This window comes from Schistocerca nitens, chromosome 4 (assembly GCF_023898315.1).
Source record: "Schistocerca nitens isolate TAMUIC-IGC-003100 chromosome 4, iqSchNite1.1, whole genome shotgun sequence".
Classification (NCBI taxonomy): Eukaryota; Metazoa; Arthropoda; class Insecta; order Orthoptera; family Acrididae; genus Schistocerca; species Schistocerca nitens.
In genome coordinates this window covers 595078947-595100336 of record NC_064617.1, presented here as the reverse complement: position 1 = coordinate 595100336, position 21390 = coordinate 595078947, and the positions used below count along the sequence as shown (strand labels likewise).

Below are 21390 nucleotides of genomic sequence, written 5' to 3'. Positions count from 1 at the left end.
TTCAGTCACTACGATTTAAAGTCGAAAAATGAAAGAAAACTGACACAGTTGTGGAAACGCACCAAAATGTAAAATACGTACAGCAGTCACACAACGTAAATACCAGAGCAGTGTCTGCAAATGAAAAAGGACCCCTTGTTTTTTGAACAGCGAAAAACTTCGTTTTACTGCGGAGTGAATAAGGCATTATATGAAGTGAATGTGGAAAGGAAAGTTTTATGCAGAATTTGGCAAACATCTTTCAGTGGTGACGACTCGTGCAAAAAGGCAAATGAGCAGGAGGAATCGTCTCTCACTGCTGTGAAGCAGGAATAGACATTGTTAACAACTTACAATTAGTATCAGAATATAGTGGAAATAGTACTCAGAAAGTGTTGTGATAATATAGTGACTCTGATCACTTCAGAGAGGTAGCAGGTATAGTTTTTGGATCATACTTGCTGCCAGTAACTTAATTTGTCTGGTATGGGGGTGGACGCCGATGCAGTTTGATCTTTATTCACAAATTCATATTTAGAGACATTACAAAAACAGTTTTAAATTGCATTGTGAAATCTATTTGACAGTAACTAGACACAATATTGGCTATAGTTTTCTGTATGACATTACTAATCCATTGTAACAGTGGCATCAGGCATGAGGTTTTGGCACTCACAACAGGAATAAATGAATGCAGGAGCCTATATCAAAACAATGAATTAAACCTGTAGTACAGGTATATTTACAGCACAGAACATACCATCTTGTAAAGAATTAATGTATATTAGTTGATCATAATATTATTATAGTCATTATTTATTCATTTGTTTTCATTTATTACATACTTTAATAGCAGGACCTTTATTGATTATAGGACAAGTCCAGTTTAAAATGTTAGACATTGATGTTTGTTGTATACTGTTAAAAGAATGTGTGCCACTCCTTTTCGCATTTCGTGTGATCTGGCTTTCTCTTACATTCCTTCCTATTTCTCGTCCCCCCCCTTCCCCCCCCCCCCCCCCCCCGTCTTTTTTTGTTAAATGTTGCAAAATTCAAAATTGCTGTTACATTATGTTGAAGGTGGAGAATTCAAATTGACTAGGTCTGTGTATAAAGTGGCTCAAGCAACACAAGGGCACCAAGCCGAGAGGAGCACCTGTATTACCTCTAGTACAAAACTTATGCACAGGGTTTACTGTAATTAGTAGTGAAAACAGCCAATTTCCGAACTCACTAGATTAGATTTTTAAAGATCTTACCAAGAGCCCAAGGAATGGTACCTAATGCGTGAGGGAAGAGAGGGGTGGCAAATGATACTTAGCATGCTTGGAAAAGTGAAAGGCGAAAGCAAAGGGTGCCAAATGATGTGTTGCATGTGTGGGAAAGTGTTGTCAAACCAGCTGTGTATGTGTATCATCTGTTGGTAGATTTTGTTACTGAACAAGATATAATCTACAAATTGAAGAAGAAGAATTGGATCAGTAAATTTACAATGTGCAGGTGTTAAAACCTCACAGTTTTAAACTAAGGCTCTTTCATAATGCAGTTTTCTTATGATCACTTTTATTTATTTATAAGATCACTATGTTAACACATTAGTGGATTGCAAGCTTTGGCAATATAAGTTGCCATTTCAAGTCTATAAAAGAAAATACGGTCTGGTTACAGACTTGAAGCAATATAAAAGCACAGTAGGGCATTCACGAAAACTCAAAGTGAGAAAATTACTTACCCATAAAACTGCCCAGTGCAAGTTACATTGTAAAATGATTTAAACCACATCACCACAAGAAGAGCATACAATGTGCTGTCAGATAATAAGTCTCATAAAATTCTGTTCGTATGCACAGATGCAATCCAAAGTTCAAAATACAACTATAAATACACCTAATAAGTAAAATTAAATAAGTAAAATTAAATAAAAACATACCATTATAAAGTAAAAGCATTACAGCAATATGCCAGATGTGCAGCCAAAATGTATGTACAACTTTGAATTTGTAGAACATGAACAAAATAGATACATGGCATATAACGTCATTTCATGGGTTTGATGCTATGTTGTTATAACAGAGTAACTGAGGTTCATATGAACAGAATTTTATGGGATTATTATCTTACGGCACAGTGTGTGTTGTTCTTGTAATGGAGTGATTTAAATTATTGTGTGATGTAATTACCACTGCCTGGTTTTATGGGTATATAATTTTTTGTCATTGAGTTTTTGTGTAAGCCCTATTGTGTTTTAATATTGGTTTAAGCTTGTAGCCTTGGCATATTTTCTTTTATAGATCTGAATATCGCAGTTTATATTGCCGAAACTAGTAGTCCACTAATGTGTTAATGTAGCAATCTCGGCGAATGAATAAAAGTTTTCATAAGAAGATTCATAAGATTTATAGATTCCCTCCTGCACAAACTGATTATGTCAGGTAACCACAGTACAGGGCTGTTCCATTTGTGATACACACACATGTGCAAAACCTAGTCAGTGTTGTTATGCCCCATCCTGCTAATCATAAAATTAATTAACTCTAAATTTATTGATTTAGGTTTTCTGTGGTTTCCCTGTGTTACCCCAGGCAAATTCTGGAATAGTTCCTACTATAATGTCATGGCCAAGTATCTATCCCATCCTTCCCTAACTATGACCTGTATCAAGTATGTAAATGCTTGTATATGTGAATGATGTCTTATGTTAAAGTGTAATACCATGACATGTCCAATAAAAACTGCTGCTGCTAGGTAAATGGCATTATTCATTGTTGATTTATGTCTGTAATAAAGGAGGCCTCAAAATAATACCCAATTCATACATTTTGTTACTCCTTATGTAGCATTTGTAAGGAAGTTTGGACAGATAATGAGTGAATGGTCATTTAATTAACTCACCTGCAACTCAGTTTTTATTTGTGGGTTGGTTTCTGATTTCCAAAGAAATTAGTATAAGACAGTCAACTTCAATTAGAGAATAGAGAATAATTAATTTGATGGACTCCCATGAAGCATGAACAAATATAATCTGAAAAGGAACTGCTTAAGTTCATAGTAACTGCGCATACTTTCTCTTTGTCATGAATATTTTTCTGTAATTATCCTAAAAATGTTTTACTATCTGATAAGATTCTTGCTCATTACTCTTAATGAATAATTATTAATGTAGTAATATTATAAGTGACTACAAATAACAATTTATTCATTTTACTATGGCATTTATATATAAGAAATGCTCTCGAATTGTACCTGGCTTAAGTTCTACAATATTTTCCTTAATTTACCTCAGTTTACATTTTCAATACTGTTTAACACATTGTTATGTGATGAGATTATAAATAAGTAGCTTTGTTTTTAAAAATGCAAATCAGATGTGCTGTGTGCAGTGGATCAGTACTTCAGCATGCAAGAGAGCTGCAAGCAGAAGCTACCAGATGGCAGCATACATTCCAGCCCCAGATTGTATTGATTGGTGGATAAAGGAGCAGGCTCAGAAATGGGTCAACTCCCTGATGCCTCCAGTGGCTCTCGTGCACTAGGAAGGTTGTCATGTCTCCTGGTATTTTCTCTGCAAGACATATATGCCTACCTCTTCTTTTGTACAATTGTACTTATCTTTCTCCATAATTTTGCATTCATAAAGAGAGTGAAACATTTATATAATCTTATCTCAATTGAAAGAAATTCTCTTTGAAATTTTAGTGGAAACCTATGTGTAAGTATTAAGAATCTTTTACTGTGCTGCAGAAATAACTATAAATTGTGCTAGAACTCAAATGTGTAGTCATGTATATTGCAAGGTTGCTGTATTAGCTGTTGACAGTGTTTTGGGAATTTGAACATAAAATTAGTGCAGACATAAATAGAAAAAAATTTTCCCATTTGTGATGTGGTTTTTTTCCTCCTTTGGCTTAATTTTTTCTGTTTGATCAATTTATTTCTAGTTTTGCTACTTTTTTTTGCATTCTCATTTCAGTAAGATTTTTTTATGTGGTGTTTTGTGACTCACATGATGCCGGTAACTTTCTTAAATTTGTATGGTGCTTTAGTTATTTGTAAATGTACCATATTTATCAATTAAATAATGTATTAAATAATTATCTTAAAAGTGGTACTCATTATTGTGCTTTATACTTATTGGTTTGACTTTCTTAGTACTTATATGGTACACAGATGATTTTCTCCGTCATTGGATGGCTAGGGATTCAGATGACTCCCTCATTAACTGGAGGATTTACCAGCTGCTGGAGGTTTTGTTGCCTTTCCTTGAACTGGCTAACTATGTGTTTTCCGATACCTTAAAATGTATGTGTTGTGAATGTTTCCAATTAATTCATGCAGCCCTGATTCTGTAAGATTTTTCTTGACATTTTCAAAAACAGTAGCAGTACATGAAATATCAGTTCATAGCATCAGCAGTGTTACTGAGCTACTTCATTTCTCTTGGAAAGGGAGTTTTTCAAATGATAGTCTGCCATATTAATGAACATAAGTAATCCAGCAAAGAAATACTTGAGATATAAATAACAGACACTCAAATTAAGGACTAACCACAGCTGCATTTCTCCTTCTCCCTCTCTCCCATCCATCTTTCATAAATAACATACATAAATCCAATAGAAATAGGGAACATGAAGTTAGAGTGAGATAGTTTGGTGGTGCAATAGAGAGAGAGGGAGGGATGGGTGAGTGGGGAGATGATTCTGTTTATAAATTTCCCAATTAAATTTTATTTTCAACATTTTAGTGTCACACCGCTGTTCACAAAAAAATCTTTTACAGTAAGTCTGTGTGCTAGAATCCCCAAAAAGATCTAACTTATTCCTTACAGTTTTTTGTTTTTTCCATCCATTGTGTCTGCTATATCTAATTTACGTTTATACCATTTTGGACAGCTGCAATTAACAGTTTGGGTTCCCTAATACGTAACGTGGAGGTTGGTGCTTCATTTAGAGTGAGAGTCTTTGTTTTAAATATGGAAATTTTAATGCAAAATAAAATTTGGATTAATTTGGTACAAAGAATTGTGCAATCTATAATATCTTGTGACATGCTTGTAAGACCAATCTTTGCAAACTGCATGAACATTTGAAGCTTATGTTTAAACCAAACCATTACCTGATAATTCCAGGTCCAAATATTTTCCTATTTCCAATACAGTGCTTCTATGTTGCTTAGTTTGCAAATGTATGGCAGTTGCAAATTCCAAAGATATCTGGACCAGTTGTCTGTAGACAGTTGTGAATTCTTCTGCCATTATGTACTAAATTGATATATTAAGACTTCAATGCATGTTTGTGCTGGTAGTTGGGCATATTAGACATAATTGTGTAATTGGTGCAAAATTTCAGTTCTTTTGTGTTCCATTTCTTGTAATTTTCTTCGAAGGAGCTTCTTAGCTGAAAACTTCCTTTGGATAACTGAAGACATTTTCACTGCTTTCATTGGCAAGGAATTTGTAAGAGTTGAGCTCATTGCTCTGAGGTCCCTATTCTTAGGCATTAGAATGGATTCCTTGCTTTTGAACCACTATCACAAGAAAAACTAGCATAAGTTATACTGGTCACTTCATAGTTGTGTAGAACGTTTAAGGAGTGGTATAATGGGCTCCCCACCATTTTCCAGCTATTAACCTCATAATTACCAGTGACTTTTCTGTTTTGTTCATAATGTATGTGTTATTTTCATTCTGAGTAGATGTATAAAATTGAGTACTGTATAAATCAGTTGGTGTGTGTGTGTATGTAGCTTTATCATAGGCATACTGCAGTAACCAGAGCAAAGAACAATTAGAATTCTCCTTTGAGTTGTTCTTTGAGGTTACCTTTGCATCATTATTCTGGCACCAATCAATATATTTTTGTATCTAACTTATATTTTTCTCTCATAAAAATAACTTGATGCCAAAGACAAGGCAGTTAGGCAGGCTGAAGTTTATCAGTTTTTATAATAATATAAGAATTACCATGGTTTAGTAGTCACCATCAAATAATGGTGACGGACACTGGATTCTTACATGCAAGTTGCCCTGACATTGATGATTTATAAATTGTCCTGGGTACCTGTGCTCTTTTGGAAACCATTTTGGGGTTAGGACAGGATTATATGTGTTTTCAACTTGTTCATTATCATGTCTTCAAATATCTCTCACAGAGGGATTGTGAGGATAAGATTAGAATAAATACTGCATGCACAGAGGCACTCAAGCAATCGTTCTTCCCACACTCCGTACGTGAATGGATCTAGAAGAAACCTTAATAACTAATACAATGGGATGTAGCCTCTGCCATGCACCTCACTGTGCTTTGAAGATTGTAGTTGTAGATGCAGATGTTTTACCAATGCAGGATGAAAGTGCTAGAAATTTAAACAATTTTGTGCGTTGTAGTTAGGTTTAGGAATTGTGATTTGTAAGGTCCACTCAGAAGTCTTCCTCTTTCATCCAAATACTAGTCATTCTTGTATGATGGGGACGAATTGTGGTTTGAATGATGAATGTTATCCACTCTAGGCAATGTATTTGTAATTGTTTTCAGCAATTTCTGAATGCTTAAATTTTTATACAAAAAATTTATCAGATTTTTTTGACTTGCGTTAAATTTTTATTTGCTTGGCAATATGAGATTGTCCACAAATTTTTCTAGCCAGCTATCATCAGCTGGTATCTGATTAGCTTCCAAGTACAAGAAACATCTTTTCATCTTCTTTCCACATTTACTTGCAACAGAAATTCTAATTCCTACCCAGTCCTGACAGAACTTCAGAACTGCTTACTTCTTGTGTCTACTTCATAATTATTCATGTAGTTTGTTTCTTTCGGAAATCTGTAGTTTCTGAGTGCTAATCTCTAGCTTGCTATTGCTTTAAAGTAGCATAAATTACACCATCATGCCAAAGTGTCTTTCTGAGCTAGTGTAATATATTGTACAACTCGTTGAATGGCATAGTTTTGGATTGACTAGAGTACTCACACTTTTTCTTGTACATTGCTGTGCACACTGCTACAATATCAATGCCTCTGCACAGCTTACATTCAACTGGCTTGTACTATAAGAAGGTTTCATTTTTTACAAACAAAGAAGTGCTGTAATTGAAGGTCTTCAGCTTTGTTGACATCCTGCTTATTTGTAAAAGTTAATATGATTCTTCAGTTTCTCCGGGTGTACTTGTTAATTGAAACACTCTTGAATGCTCTGCCAGTTAATAGGGCCTAACTGGTGCAATATTTCTGCAATCAGATGTGTCATCTTTGTCAGATGTGCTGTTGAACTGTGCACCTGATAATGGTGACATGTCTGATCACCGAAATATTGTGCCTGTTGTATGTTATGACCTGGCAGTACACCCTTGGACTGTTTGATCATAAAAATTAATTGTTATAAAGTCTCAAGCAACTTTAGATCTAAAATACAAAATGTGAAGTGAGGAATATAGACTGCTAGAAATGAAGGCTGGCTTGTTGAAATTTGAGGACAACTTGATTATAACACCTTGTGCCAATTTCAAAAATTTTATAGTATTTGTGCTATTAGCTTCTCAGTGCTTCAGTTATTTTTTCTAATTATTAATTAATCCATAAAAATGTAATTGCAAACTCCTTTCTGTTGTCTTTGGTAATAAATAAAAACTTTTTTTTTTTCACAGTGGCATGAAAAAGATGGAACTGGCAACACTAGACATCATAATCTGCTGTCTGACTGAAGATTTTATGCACCAGTGCCATTAACAGCTCACTTTTGTGCTGTGAAATGAATCACAGTTGTGATTATCTAGTTCAGAAAAGCTGCAGAATACTCAGTAAGAAAACGCTTTGGATTTTAAACAATTTCTTGAGAACATTAAGATGACCAGGAAAAGTGGAGATTTAATGTTGCATATTAATTAACAATATCCTCTTGTAAATAATAGAATTAACACAACCATGTGCTCATCGCTGCACTGTGCTGTCATACAAGAGCTCCGTCATCAAAAATTTAGCCAACAAGTGACGTGACAAATTCTGTAGACAATGTGTGATATTCAAAAAAAGTTTCTCTGTCCCCGTTTGGTGGACTACCTCGCCATTGTGGGAGCACGCCCACCAGGTCCGGGACCAGGCTCAAGAGTGGGCTCCAGTGGCAGTACTCCTGCAGTGCAGACTCCAGAACTGTTGCGCAGGTATCCAATGGAAGACCACAAGGATTTCCCTTTGCCTCTTGACATGGTTTACTTTTGTCAGCCGGAAGGCTGTGTCTCTGTGGGACCACGCCGTACTGCTCTACGAGAAGCAACCTCTTTTGTCTTCACATTAACTGAGAAGGATTCAGGTCAGTATTAATCTCCTGGTAACATTATCAAGATTTAATTCCATAAGAGTAAAAAAAAAAAAAATGTTTTCACTTTGAAATTGTGTTGTAATTTCTATGTAATGTTAAAAAAGGTGCTGTGAAATAAGTGGGATATAGATGAGTGAATCGATGTTTACTTTTTATCAAACTGGTTACTTGTCCATCAGTTTTAAAGTGCAGTTACAGGGCATATGTGTGGCAGAATACATACAATTATCTATTCTGTTGTATTGTTCTGAACATATTAATTAACCTCAACACAGAAGTTTAGCCTGTATGTTGCAAGTTGCATGTGTTCTGAATACTAATAAACAATGGGCTTTTAAGAAATCTGCAACTTTCAGAAATAACCTGCTTTGACAACATTAACTATTTTTTGTTATTTTTTCAAATTAGGGATTAAATCTTGAAAGATAATTTAAAAATGACAAATTTTGTTGATTATAACAATAATGGAAATTCCTGAATGGAACAAAATGGAAAAATAAGGGAAAGATAACTACCTATAGTGGACTGATGTGTGGAGCACAGAAACATGTAATAGAATAAGTATTCATGGTAGCTTTCAATAACTTGCTCTGTTTCTAGTAAAAGTACACACATTCACAGAAAAAACCACACCAATACCCAATTGTGCACTCCCACTGCCTGAAACAGAAATTCCCAAGAGTAATGTCTAGCACATTGCCTTCAAATTGCATTTCAGTTAAGTATGTATTGTGGTGCACATTAACATAAAACAAGATCAACTGCTTCACTGTAAATTAGGCTGAAGCAAAAAGGTTGGCAATCTCTTGTATGTATTATTTTAAAGGATTTTGGGGCAGTGTGTTATTACTAGCACATAAGAATCATAATACTTTCGATACAAAAAGAACTGAAGTTCTGAAATTGTCCATCTAAATAATCAGGCTTTTGAAGGCTCATGTTTTACAGATAAAATGGTTTTATGACTCTTTCAGGCTTCCATGTCAGTAATTACTAACATTTACCAGATGCTTATTTTCCATTTTTAATTTTACCAGCATTTTTTAGGATGCCTGGCTGACAGGCTAACCACTAAATGGAATAATAATTATAAATTTAAAACTGTAACAATATTAGTGCCAGTCTGTGGGCAATACTAACCACAACTGTGCGTAAAATATGGAGAAACAGCTGCACTGGTTGCCTGCCAGTAAACTGATTTGTAAGCTGCCAGTGTAAATGCTTTCACCTTCAGTGAGTGCTGAGGAGTTCTCATATAAATAGTGACATGGAACTTGATGATAGCATCCATTTTGATGCTGCAGTGTAATTAGGATCAGGTCATCTCTTCCAGTGGCATAATAGCGTGAGAGCAATGGTCCATAGCAACATGCTTGACTTGCCTCTGATCTGTCAGTCTAGTATGTGCTACCCAATGTCAGTTAATCAATTTGGCAAACCCAGTGCTCTTCTCTCAGCCTCACAACACCAACCACCATTTTACTATGAGAATTTGTTGGTTTAGTTGTGACACACAATAATTTTTGTATCCAATGCTTTCTCTTTTTCACAAAAAATTTCTTTATAGTAAATTTTCCATATTTTATAAAAACCTGCATTGGTTGTAACATAAAAATATGTTTCTCAGTGTGAACTGATTTATTTAGTGGTGATTCTGACAAAAGTTTATGAAAACAATGTTGAGTCACTTATCAGTTGAGATTTCTTTTTAAACACTTTTATCAAATTAATTAGTGTTGCAGTTATTGTCTGACAGTGGTGAGGAAGAACAAGTAGAAGAAACACTGGGGAGGGGGAAGAGATAGAAGGAGAGAATGAGAGGGAACTTCAGACCAATGTATCCTGATAGAATTTACATGTCAGGCATCAGATTACCCAACATGGGAAGTGTGTAATCCAAATTATTCTCAAATACATTTTCTCTGATAATATATATTTTATTTGAAGATAAATGTTTACTTTAATCTGCATTGATCCATTACTTTTTATCAAATTGTACAATTTCTGGTATAGCAATTTTTTGACCAATTTTTATCAGCTTTGTGCATTTAATGCCATATAAACTTGTGTTGGACCGATAATAACATTTCTGTAGATTATATTTCAGATAAAGCCACTCTATCGGTAGTATGCTAGTAACAGACTACATTAAATACAATGTCACAACTACTGATGCTCAATAACTCCATCCTTCCATTTATGCAAAATCACAGCAAATAAACTACTCAAAAGGTTCCTCATGATGTTCAAAAATCATATTATGTATTATAAACAAGATATGGACATTCATCATTGATCCTTTTACTAATACAGGCAAGAGTCGATATGGAATCTGCGTTAATTTCTACCGCCCAATGGAACGTGTTGCACCACCTGCTGGACTTGGTGGTTCTCGCCGAGACCGTCGCTCGTCAGCATTTAGAAGAGAGTCGTGGAGAAAGAGTGTTGAAAAAAGCTCAGATTCAGCTTTTTCTAGGTGTGTATTGTCACCTTGTTGCATCTACATTTTAATAAAGAATTTGTCATTTGTAACCATAAGAGACATTGAACCAAAAGATGTTTTTTGTGTGTTACTCACTGCAATAAGCTTGTGTGAGTTATGAGCATGTTAGTTTTGGTATATGTGGTACAATAATGATGAAACTAAAATTTATGTTTCAAGCCATATTTTCCACGAGAAACAGCTTATTGACTTTATGTATGAATTACTTGGTACAGTCTTCAACAGATTTCTAAATTATCGTGCATAAAATAAACCTTTTCTGCACAGTACAAGTAGCAAGGGAAGGTAGTGCAGATCTTTCCACTTAATTATTTATATAAAGATCCATAGGCCACGTGATTGACATTAATAGCTTAATTTAGTGTTTGGGGTGTATCTTTGATCATTGATTAGTAGAATTTCTCCATGAACTAGCATACATTTTTCTGTGTGTCCACCATTATACACTTCAATGCAAACAACTTACTGTGCAAAAAAAAAAATTGTGTAATCACTGAACATACAAAAAATAATTGATGTGCTTGCACATTTGTAGCGATATCTGATGGTAATATTTTTGACAGTTTGCCAAGAGGACTTTTGTTTGATAAACCTATGCCCATCCTTAGTATAGCTTCTAATCATTTGCAACAAAATTATGTTTTGTGCATATTCCACAAAAATATGGTGTAACCATAAAATTTTGGGATAACTGCTGGATGTCTGCAACTTGCTGCCATGATATTTCAGTGCAGAGTCTTTTGGCCACCTTCAGGCAAATACTCACAGTTAAGGCACTGAGCTTGTATATTTAAGACCCTGCCAGCACATGCATGTGCCAGTGGGATCATAAATATGTGAGCTCAGTGCTTTTCCTGTCAGTATTCAACTGAAGAGGGCCAGAAGACTGTGCCAAAATATTGTGGCAGCAAACTGCAGACATCCAGCAGTTCTCCTGAAATTTTGTGGAATGATCTGTACACCAGGAAAGTTTTAAATCTCACATGATGTAACCAGTTTCAAATCTTGTCTACCAATGCTACTTTCAGTGTTCCATTTCCTAATCTAATTTCTTCAGCATCACCAGATATGTTCTATTGCTCTTTTTTTTACTTTTGTTAGAGTTCGTATTATAATCACTTTTCAAGACACTATCCATTCCATTCAGCTGATCTTCCAAGTTCTTTGCTGTCTCTGGCTGAATTACAATGTGATCAGCAAACCTCAAAGTTTTTATTTCTGTTCCCTGAACTTTAAATCTGTTTACAAGTTTCTCTTTGAGTTCCATTACAGCTTGTTCAATGTACAAATTGTGTCAACTGGGTGGACAGGGTACTACCCTGTCTTAACTCCCTCACCAGCTACTATCTCCCTGTTCTGTCCTTTCACTTAGTACAGGGGTCACCAAACTATGACCTGTGGGCTGTATCCAGGCTGAAACAGCTTTTCATCCAGTCCACCGATGGTACCTGAATTTGCTTGATAAAACATACAGAACATGAGACGTTTCTTTTGTAGTACTGGTCTTGCTAGGGCTATGAGCAGCACTAAATCCTGACAGTGGAGCTTCTGCAGCACAATGTGTGATGAACTACTCTCACTCCCTTCAGTATTTTTTGAGCAACAACTTATCTGCCTATCACATGAACCTTCAGGTCAAGAGTTCCATCTGTAACTTTTGCCTGTTGCCGGCATCTTGGCAGACAGAGCTGGATATCTTTGCACACAAGGATCTACAGACATGTTCGCAGGTCTTGTTTCATACAGAACTGTCAAATCACCATTACAAATGTCATACAGGGGCTCTTGTCCTGTGTCTAATTCATTCAGTGGCACACACTCATTCACCATCATTGCCAGGCTTTCCTTGAACAAATTGATACTGAATTCTATCACTTGGCTCATCACTCTGCAATGAGGTGGCTTAGATGTGGTTAAGTCCTTCGTTTGTTCTGACAGTCTTTGAAATAAAATATATGTTTTTCTTGCCAGAAAAGAGAGCTGATCCACAACTGTCAGATCCTGCCTAGCTTTCAAAGTTGTCATTTTTGATTGACATCACGTCCCACCTGAATGAACTGAACTTGAAACTTCAGGGAAAGGATAACCTATTCTGTGACCTCTAAATGATGATCAAAGGATTTTGGTGAAAGCTGTCACCATTTAAAACACAACTGGGAGAAAACTTTTCTCATTTTCATTTCAGTCCCCAAAGATGTCAACTTTAATTTTCTAAAAAAATTATCTGTTACTTGAAGAAGCATTTTTTCAAGAGATTTTCAAGTCTTGACAGAATGGAGAGTGACGTTCTTCTGTTCCACAACCCATATAGTTGTAACTTAGATGATGTGTCTGTTGAGCAGGCCTTTTCTTCAGCACCTTTTCGCACAAATGCTCAAGGACACATTTGTAGTATTCCTGGTTAATTGTCTGTCCTCCAGGGGTAAATTCATCATGCACAACACCGGTAGTCTTGAAAAACATCACCAAGATTGTCTTCACCTTCAACCGACTTTGCCTTGCTTTTTTCAGTTGTGATGAACCTGGAGTCTTCTACTGCGAAGACTACACTTTGGTTTCAGGATCATATCCATATACCCATGATTCATCACATGTAATTACCCTATTTAACAAATCTGGGTCATTTTTAGTCTGATTAATCAGTTCTTGGCACACTTCAAGTCAGTATTGTTTCTGATCACCGACAAAACTTTCGGAATGAATTTTGTGGACACTTGACGAATGTTCAGATCTTCAGTTAAAATAGACTGAACTGAATAGAAACTTAAATTAAGCTCATCAGCCATCTCCCTAATAGTAAGTCTATGATCAGAGCACACTAAGTCACAAACTTCCACAACATTTTCATTCGTTTTTGAAGTGGAAGGACCATGGTTCGTCTTCATATGATTCACGGTCATTTTTAAATCTGCTGAATCAAGCGAAAATATTTGACTGGCTCATACAATTATCTCGAAAAGCTGTTTTTAATAGTTCATAAGTATCAGAAGCTGTTTTCCTGGTTTTAAAACAAAATTTCACACAAACTCGTTGCTACATTTTTACGTCCATTTTCATGCAGACAGAATCCAGCAAGAAGCCCTAACAGACCCGCACTCAACCAGCTGCCACAACAAACTTAATGAAGGAAACAGTTTCCTGTCAGAGGGCGTTCAAGGACAAGACAATGACTCACTCCCCACCCTCCATGTACCTGCCCGCCAAACCAGTAAGCAGTAGCGTATCCATTCTTAAAACTTTCCAATCACACCTTGTAGGTATTCCAATGCCATTGTAGATTCTTCTCACAGTATCATATCCTCCATCTCATATTCATTTAATTCATCTACCCTTTCCATAATGTTATCTTTAAGTTGATTTTTGTTGCATATACTCCTTCCACCTTTTAGCGTTCTCTTCTTTGCTTTGTAATGAATTGCTATCCAACCTACACACCTGTGGTTTAGGGGTAGTGTCTTTGATTAGCAATCCTCAGTCCTGGGTTCTAAATCTGTCATTGCTTAAATTTTGATTAATAATCAACATTGATGGTCGAAGGCTTCCGTTATAAGAAGACATCCCATTCTGTGAATGGCCTTGTCAAAGATGGCGGAGGAGTGGACAGAGGTTGAGGGCACTCTCTTGTCCTCAGGGTGGGAAACTGCCCCTAAAGGTGGAAGAATTAGCAATGATCGACTGCATGAGGATGCAGAAGACAATAGAAAGCACTGGTTTAAAGACATGTAACATGAATCCACAGGACATGTGGCCTTCAATTGAAAAAAGTGTAATGATGATCTCTCCATTGGCAAAAGATTCCAGAGTAGTCCCCCATTCGGATCTCTGGGAGGGGACTGCCAATGGGGAGGTGACCATGGGAAAAAAAACATTGCATAACCTACTCCAGGCTGCTCAGCGGAATGCGTCAGAGCTTTTAGCAGCTCACTGCAACATCCAGTCTTTACCTGCACATTACGAAGAACTTAGCCTCCTCTTCAACCAACTAAACTACCACATAATCTTCTTATCCGAAACGTGGTTAAAACCACACATATCCTCTGCATATATTCATCTCCCAGGGTACACATTTCTAAGGGCAGACAGATCAAAAAAGCGAGGTGGCGGGGTCGGCGCGTATATACGAACAGATCTCAAAGCGAAAGTCTTATGTGCGTCAAACCCTGCTGAAGAAAAAGAGGCTGAATTCATGTTCATTGAAATAAATATACAAAGTCAGAAGTTCTCGACTGGTGTCGTGTACAAGCCGCCAAAAATAAGCTAATGAGTTCCTTCCAGTCGGAATTACATTCACTTCAGTGTCAATACGAGCATGTCATTGTAATCGGTGACTTGAACATAGACCTGCTAAGGGACACTCCCTCCGCAATAAACCTAAGAAGGCTGTTTGGTTGCAATAGCATGAACATTCTTCCATTGCAACCTACACACCATACGGCGCACAGTCATACTCTTATAGACGTCATCGCAACGAAACAGACTGAAAAATTGAGAGATGTTGGTCAAACATCTGCCCCTGGCCTCTCAGCACATGATGTAATATTCCTGGCCTACTCTGTGCAGCCCCCAAGGATCAAATCGCGTTACATAACTTGTGGGAACATGAAACGTATTGACCTTGACGCTCTAACAGCCGATTGCTCAGAAATCTCATGGCATCAAATAATCAGAGAACCTACAATCAACGGCAAAATTAATGAACTTGGTGATAAACTCACTGCCCTCTATGACAAACATGCACCTGTACGCACAATCCGTTTAAGAAAATCTCCTGCTCCATGGCTGACAGCTGAATTACATCAAATGATGACTAATAGGGATGCTGCCCACAGGCGTTTCAAGGCAGATCCGAAACCTGAGCGTTTCGAAGAATATAGAAAGCTACGGAACAGAGTGAAACAATGCATTCGCAATACTAAAATCGGGTACGCTCGCTCCCTTGTATGCAGCTATCTGACGCCCATGACTCTATGGAAGAATCTCCGTAGCTTGGGGGTCGGAAAGGCAAAATTGAAAACTACTTTTCATGTGTCAGCTAACGAATTAAATGAATTCTTCTCTGCACCTCTGAATACCCGCACGGCTGATAATTACCGTCCACAAGAATCCCCAAACAGGATAACTAACAATGATACCTTCCATCTAAAACATGTAACAACAAATACGGCAAGAAAAGCAATAATGAGAATCTCTTCTGATGCAATAGGCAACGACAGTATCGGTATAACCATGATTAAGAATGTTGCCAATATCTTAGTACCTGTCTTAACTGACATATTTAATTTTTCCCTCGTGAATGGAATATACCCCACTGCATGGAAAAGAAGCATAATTCGACCCATCCCTAAGATCGAAAACCTGCAACTGCCTAGTGATTACCGACCAATTAGCATACTGCCTGCTGTTTCCAAAGCACTTGAATATATTGTTCATGACCAAATCACTGAACACTTGCATGAATTCAGCCTATATGACAAATTTCAATCCGGTTTCCGTAAACATCACAGCACAAACACTGCTCTAATTAAAGTAACTGATGACCTGAAATATGCCATCGACAATCGAAAGGCAACAATATTGACGCTACTGGACTAAAGCAAAGCTTTTGACACTGTTAACTTTGACATATTGCTCAGAAAAATGCAACTGCTTAATTTCTCAGATAGTGCAATGAGATGGTTTGAAAGCTACTTAAAAGACAGACAGCAATGTGTTGTCTGCGTAAATGAAAAATCTTCCTGGAAACATGTTTCCTCGGGAGTGCCACAAGGATCAGTCTTAGGACCACTTTTGTTTTCTTTATATGTCAACGATATTTCGTCGGTTCTGTCCTGTAAATATCATTTCTATGCCGACGACCTCCAGCTCTACCTAAGTGTCAGACCTGAAGATGTAAACACTGCAATCACTCAGATGAATGATGATCTGTCGTCAGTAGTGACATGGGCGAAAAACCTGGGGCTTAAACTAAATGCAAAAAAGACGCAAGTAATCTTAATAGCCCATCATAAACTAATAAGTTCAGATTTCTGTGAACGGCTACCTCCTATTCTGCTCGACGGTACTCCAATACCATATCAGAAAACAGTTAAGAACTTGGGTGTAACTTTGGATGAGCATCTCAACTGGGCGGAGAATACAGTCGCAGTGTGCCGAAAGACGTCTGCTTGTCTCTATGCTCTCAAAGAGTTTCGGAACATATTTCCACAGGACTTGAAACACCAGCTCGTGCAAGCACTCGTTCTACCAAACCTCCACTATTGTGATGTAATTCAACAAGGCATGAGTAATGAAAACAAAAGACGGCTAGAACTAACCATGAATGCCTGTGTGCATTACACCTGCCGATATGATCATGTTAGTGCTTCATACTCCGAGCTAAGGTGGCTGCGGCTGGACAAATTGCGTGACTACCACACTCTATGTCTACTTCACCGACTCCTCGTTGCGCAAGCACCCTAGTACCTTGCTTCAGAGATTAAAAACCTGTCATGCCATCATAATCGAAACATGAGGTCACTCTTATTTCGTATCCTAACTGTGCCCACTCACAAAACAAAAACTTTCGCAAACTCCTTCTCAGTTGCCGCTGTCCGCCTCTGGAACAAACTGCCCCTTACCTTGTGCAAAATTCAATCTCCTACTGCTTTTAAGAAAAAGTTGAAGCATTTCCTACTATCATCCTCATAACGTTCTCCACAAAATTAATGTACAAGGCCAATCCTCTCATCTGTCAAATAGCAAAGCTAGCGTCTCCTATCTTGCTCCTGAGATGCCTTCCTCTTCATCTATCTCTATTAGCCACACAATCTTCTTTTCCTTTATATTTCCTTAATTATGTTTCATCATGTGTCTCTATTCTTCTCCTCCCTTCACCATGAGTCTCCCTCATACTCCCTGCTGCTAGCCTCTTCAGTAATGTCTAATTATAACAGTACTTATGAACTACGAATATAAACTCTATATGTATGTATTTTTCGGGTGTGCCTTTCTAATTGTTTATTTCACTTTTTGTACTAGATGTAGTTTAACATGCCTACTAAAACATATGAATGTAAAATAAGTAGAATGCCTTGTTAGATGTAAGAGAGGGCCTGATGGCCCTAATCTTGCCAGGTTAAATAAATCAATAAATAAAAAAAGAAAATAAAAATAAAAACAAGAGGACACCATTCTACAGGTCGGGGCATGAGATGTCAGAAGCTTGAACATGGTAGGCAAGCTAGAAAATCTGAAAAGGGAAATGCAAGGGCTCAGTTTGGATATAGTAGGGTTCAGTGAAGTGAAATGAAAAGAAAACAAGGATTTCTGGTCAGATGAGTATAGGTTAATATCAGCAGCAGCAGAAAATGGCGTAACGGGAGTAGGACTCGTTATGAGTAGAAAGATAAAACACAGAGTGTGTTACTGTGAAATGTTCATTGACAGGGTTGTTCTCATCAGAATCGACAGAAAACCAACATTGACAATGATAGTTCAGGGATACATGCTGACTTCACAAGCCAAAGATGAAGAGACAGAGAAAGTATTTGAGGATATTGAGAGGGTAATACAGTACATATATAGAGATGGAGAACTCGAATGCAGTTGTGGGGGAAGGAATAGAAGTAAAGGTTACAGGAGAATATGGGCTTTGGACAAGGAATGAGAAAGGAGAAAGACTAATTGAATTCTGTAATAAATTTCAGCTAGTAATAGCTCTGTTCAAGAATAACAAGTTGAGGTGATATGCTTGGAAAAGGCTGGATGATATGGGAAGATTTCAGATAGATTAGATCATTGTCAGACAGAGATTTTTAAATCAGATACTGGATTGTAAGGTGCGTCCTTTAGCAGATGTAGACTCAGATCAAAATGTAGTAATGATGGACAGTAGGCTGAAGTTTAAGAGATTAGTCAGGAAGAATCAATATGCAAAATAGATACAGTAGTAAGGAACAGCTCAGTAGGCAGTACAGTTCAAGATGAATGGAAGTCTCCAAAAAGGCCAATTACAGAAGTTGGAAAGAAAAATATAGGCACAGAGAACGTTGCTGTGAAGAAACCATGGGTAACAGAAGAAATACTTCAGTTAATCAATGAAAGAAGGAAGTGTAAAAATGTTTAGGGAAATTCAGGAATACAGAAGTACATGTCACTGAGAAATGAAATAAATAGGAACTGCAGGGAATCTAGTAACTGGAATCCAACATGACCGTGAGATGCAGGCTGACCAGCCAAGGTCATCAATGATGAGTTGCTAAAACCACAGAAAGACAACAGCTATGGGCAACAGTGAAGACAGCAACGACGGATATTGATGGATACGGCAGTCTGCAAGTCCAAAGTGTAACCCAAATCTAGAGGCCAGACATAGGAAGATCAGGAACCAACAACGAAGTGCACGATGAAGAACACAAGAGTGCAGTCGGGGCATGACTGACTGCTGAACCCCTGTGCTACCAGCTTTATAGGGCTTGGGCCCCTGTGAGTGCTGATAAGCTGGCATGGTGGGTGTGGCTCGTGTCCAGCGCTATGATGGCGACAGCAGCGCTTGTAGGTTATACGGGTACCACCTAGCAGCTGTTATCTATGTCCATGCCTTCTGGCAGGCTGTCCAAATTGTCAGTATGGGATACCAGAAGGAATCTAAGATGAAATGGCTGCTTGAATAATATGAAAAAATCGGAAAAAATGGTTGTTGGAAGGACTGACACAGTATATAGGAAAGTCAAAATAACCTTAAGGTAAAATTAAAAGCAAGTGTGGTAACATTAAGAGTGCAACAGGAATTCCACTGTTAAATGTAGAGAAGAGGGGGGATACGTAGAAAGAGTACATTGAAGGCTTCTGTCAGGGGAAGATTTGTGTGATGTGATAGAAGAAGAAACAGGAGGTTGATTTAGAAGAGATAGGGGATCCAGTATTAGAATCAGAATTTAAGAGTGCTTCGGAGGACTTAAGATCAAATAAGGCAGAAGGAATAGATAACATCACATCAGAATTTCTAAAATCATTGGAGGAAGTGGCAACAAAATGACTATTCATGTAAGTATGTAGAATGTATGAGTCTGGCGACATACCATCTGACTTACGGAAAAATATCATCCACACTATCCTAAAGACTGCAAGAGCTGACAAGTATGAGAATTATAGCAAAATCAGCTCAGCAGCTCATGCATCCAAGATGCTGACAAGAATAACATACAGAAGAATAGAAAAGAAAATTGAAGATATGTTAGATGATAATCAGTTTGGCTTTACGAAAGCTAAGGCATCAGACAGACAATTCTGATATTGTGGCTGATAATGGAAACAAAATTAAAGAATAATCAAGACACGTTGATAGGATTTGTCGACCAGGAAAAAGCATTTGACAGTGTAAAACGATGCAAGATGTTCAAAATCCTGAGAAAAAGAGGGGTAAGCTATAGGGTGAGACGGGTAATACACAATATGTACAATAGCCAAGATGGAATATAATAGTGGATGACCAAGAATACAGTGCTCAGATAAAATAGGGTGTAAGACAGGAATGTAGTCTGTTCAATCTGCACATCAAAGAAGCAATGGTGGAAATAAAAAAAAGGTTCAGGAGTGGAATTAAAATTCAAGGTGAAAGGATATCAATGATAAGATTTGCTGAAGACATTGCTATCCTGAATGAAAGTAAAGAAGATCTGTGAAATTGAATGAACAGGCTAATGAGTACAGAATATGGATTGAGAGTAAATCAAAGAAGGACAAAAGTAATGAGAAGAAGCAGAACTGAGAAGAACGAGAAACTTAACATCAGGTTTATTATCATGCAGTAGATGAAGTTAAGGAATTCTGCTACCTAGCCAGTAAAATAACCAATGATAGGTGGAACAAGTAGGACATCAAAAGCAGACTAGCAGTGGCAAAAAAGGCATTCCTGGCCAAGAGAAGTCTGCTAATATCAAGTATCGGCCTTAATTTGAGGAAGAAATGTCTAAATATGTACTTTTGGAGCACCGCATTATATGGTAGTGAAACATGGATTATGGGAAAACTGGGTCAGAATAGAATTGAAGCATTTGAGATGTGGTGCTACAGAAGAATGTTGAAAATTAATTGCACTGATAGGGTAAGGAATGAGGAGGCTGTGCACAGAATTGGAGAGGAAAGGTATATGTGGAAAACACAGACAAGGAGAAGGGACAGGATGTGACAGGACATCTGTTAAGACATCAGGGAATGACTTCCAGGTACTAGAGGGAACTGTAGAGGGCAGAAACTGCAGAGGAAGACAGAGACTGGAATGCATCCAGCAAATAATTGAGGATGTAGGTTGCAAGTTCTACTCTGAGATGAAGAGTTGCCACAGGAGAGTAATTTGTGCCAGGTTGCATCAAACCAGCTGGAAGACTGAAGACTCTGTCTTCTAGGAAATCTGGTATCATGAGGGAAGAATCAGCAGGAGATGGAACAATCAATTGATGAAATGATGGTATTTTTATGACTTGCTTCATGATATCCATAAGGGAATGCTGACCATCTTGTTGGAATAGGAGAAGTCTTTTGGAATTAAATACCACAGAAGTGAGGTCATGATTGTTACAACTACAGAAAGGAGAAAAGTCTGACTTTATAATAGCAAGA

The 21390-nt window shown here is 37.3% G+C and overlaps 1 protein-coding gene across 1 annotated transcript in view; it reads left to right on the top strand.

The window, feature by feature from the left end:
- The first annotated feature begins 3511 nt into the window (after positions 1–3511).
- The window catches only part of LOC126251375 (MAP kinase-activating death domain protein), a 595744-nt gene continuing 577865 nt past the window's right edge, over positions 3512–21390 (top strand). Inside the window, exons 1-3 of the mRNA XM_049951759.1 lie at positions 3512–3688; positions 7618–8279; positions 10602–10764. Of these exons, the coding sequence (XP_049807716.1) occupies positions 7982–8279; positions 10602–10764 (461 nt within the window). The 5' untranslated portion in view covers positions 3512–3688; positions 7618–7981. The remainder of the gene's footprint in view (positions 3689–7617; positions 8280–10601; positions 10765–21390) is intronic.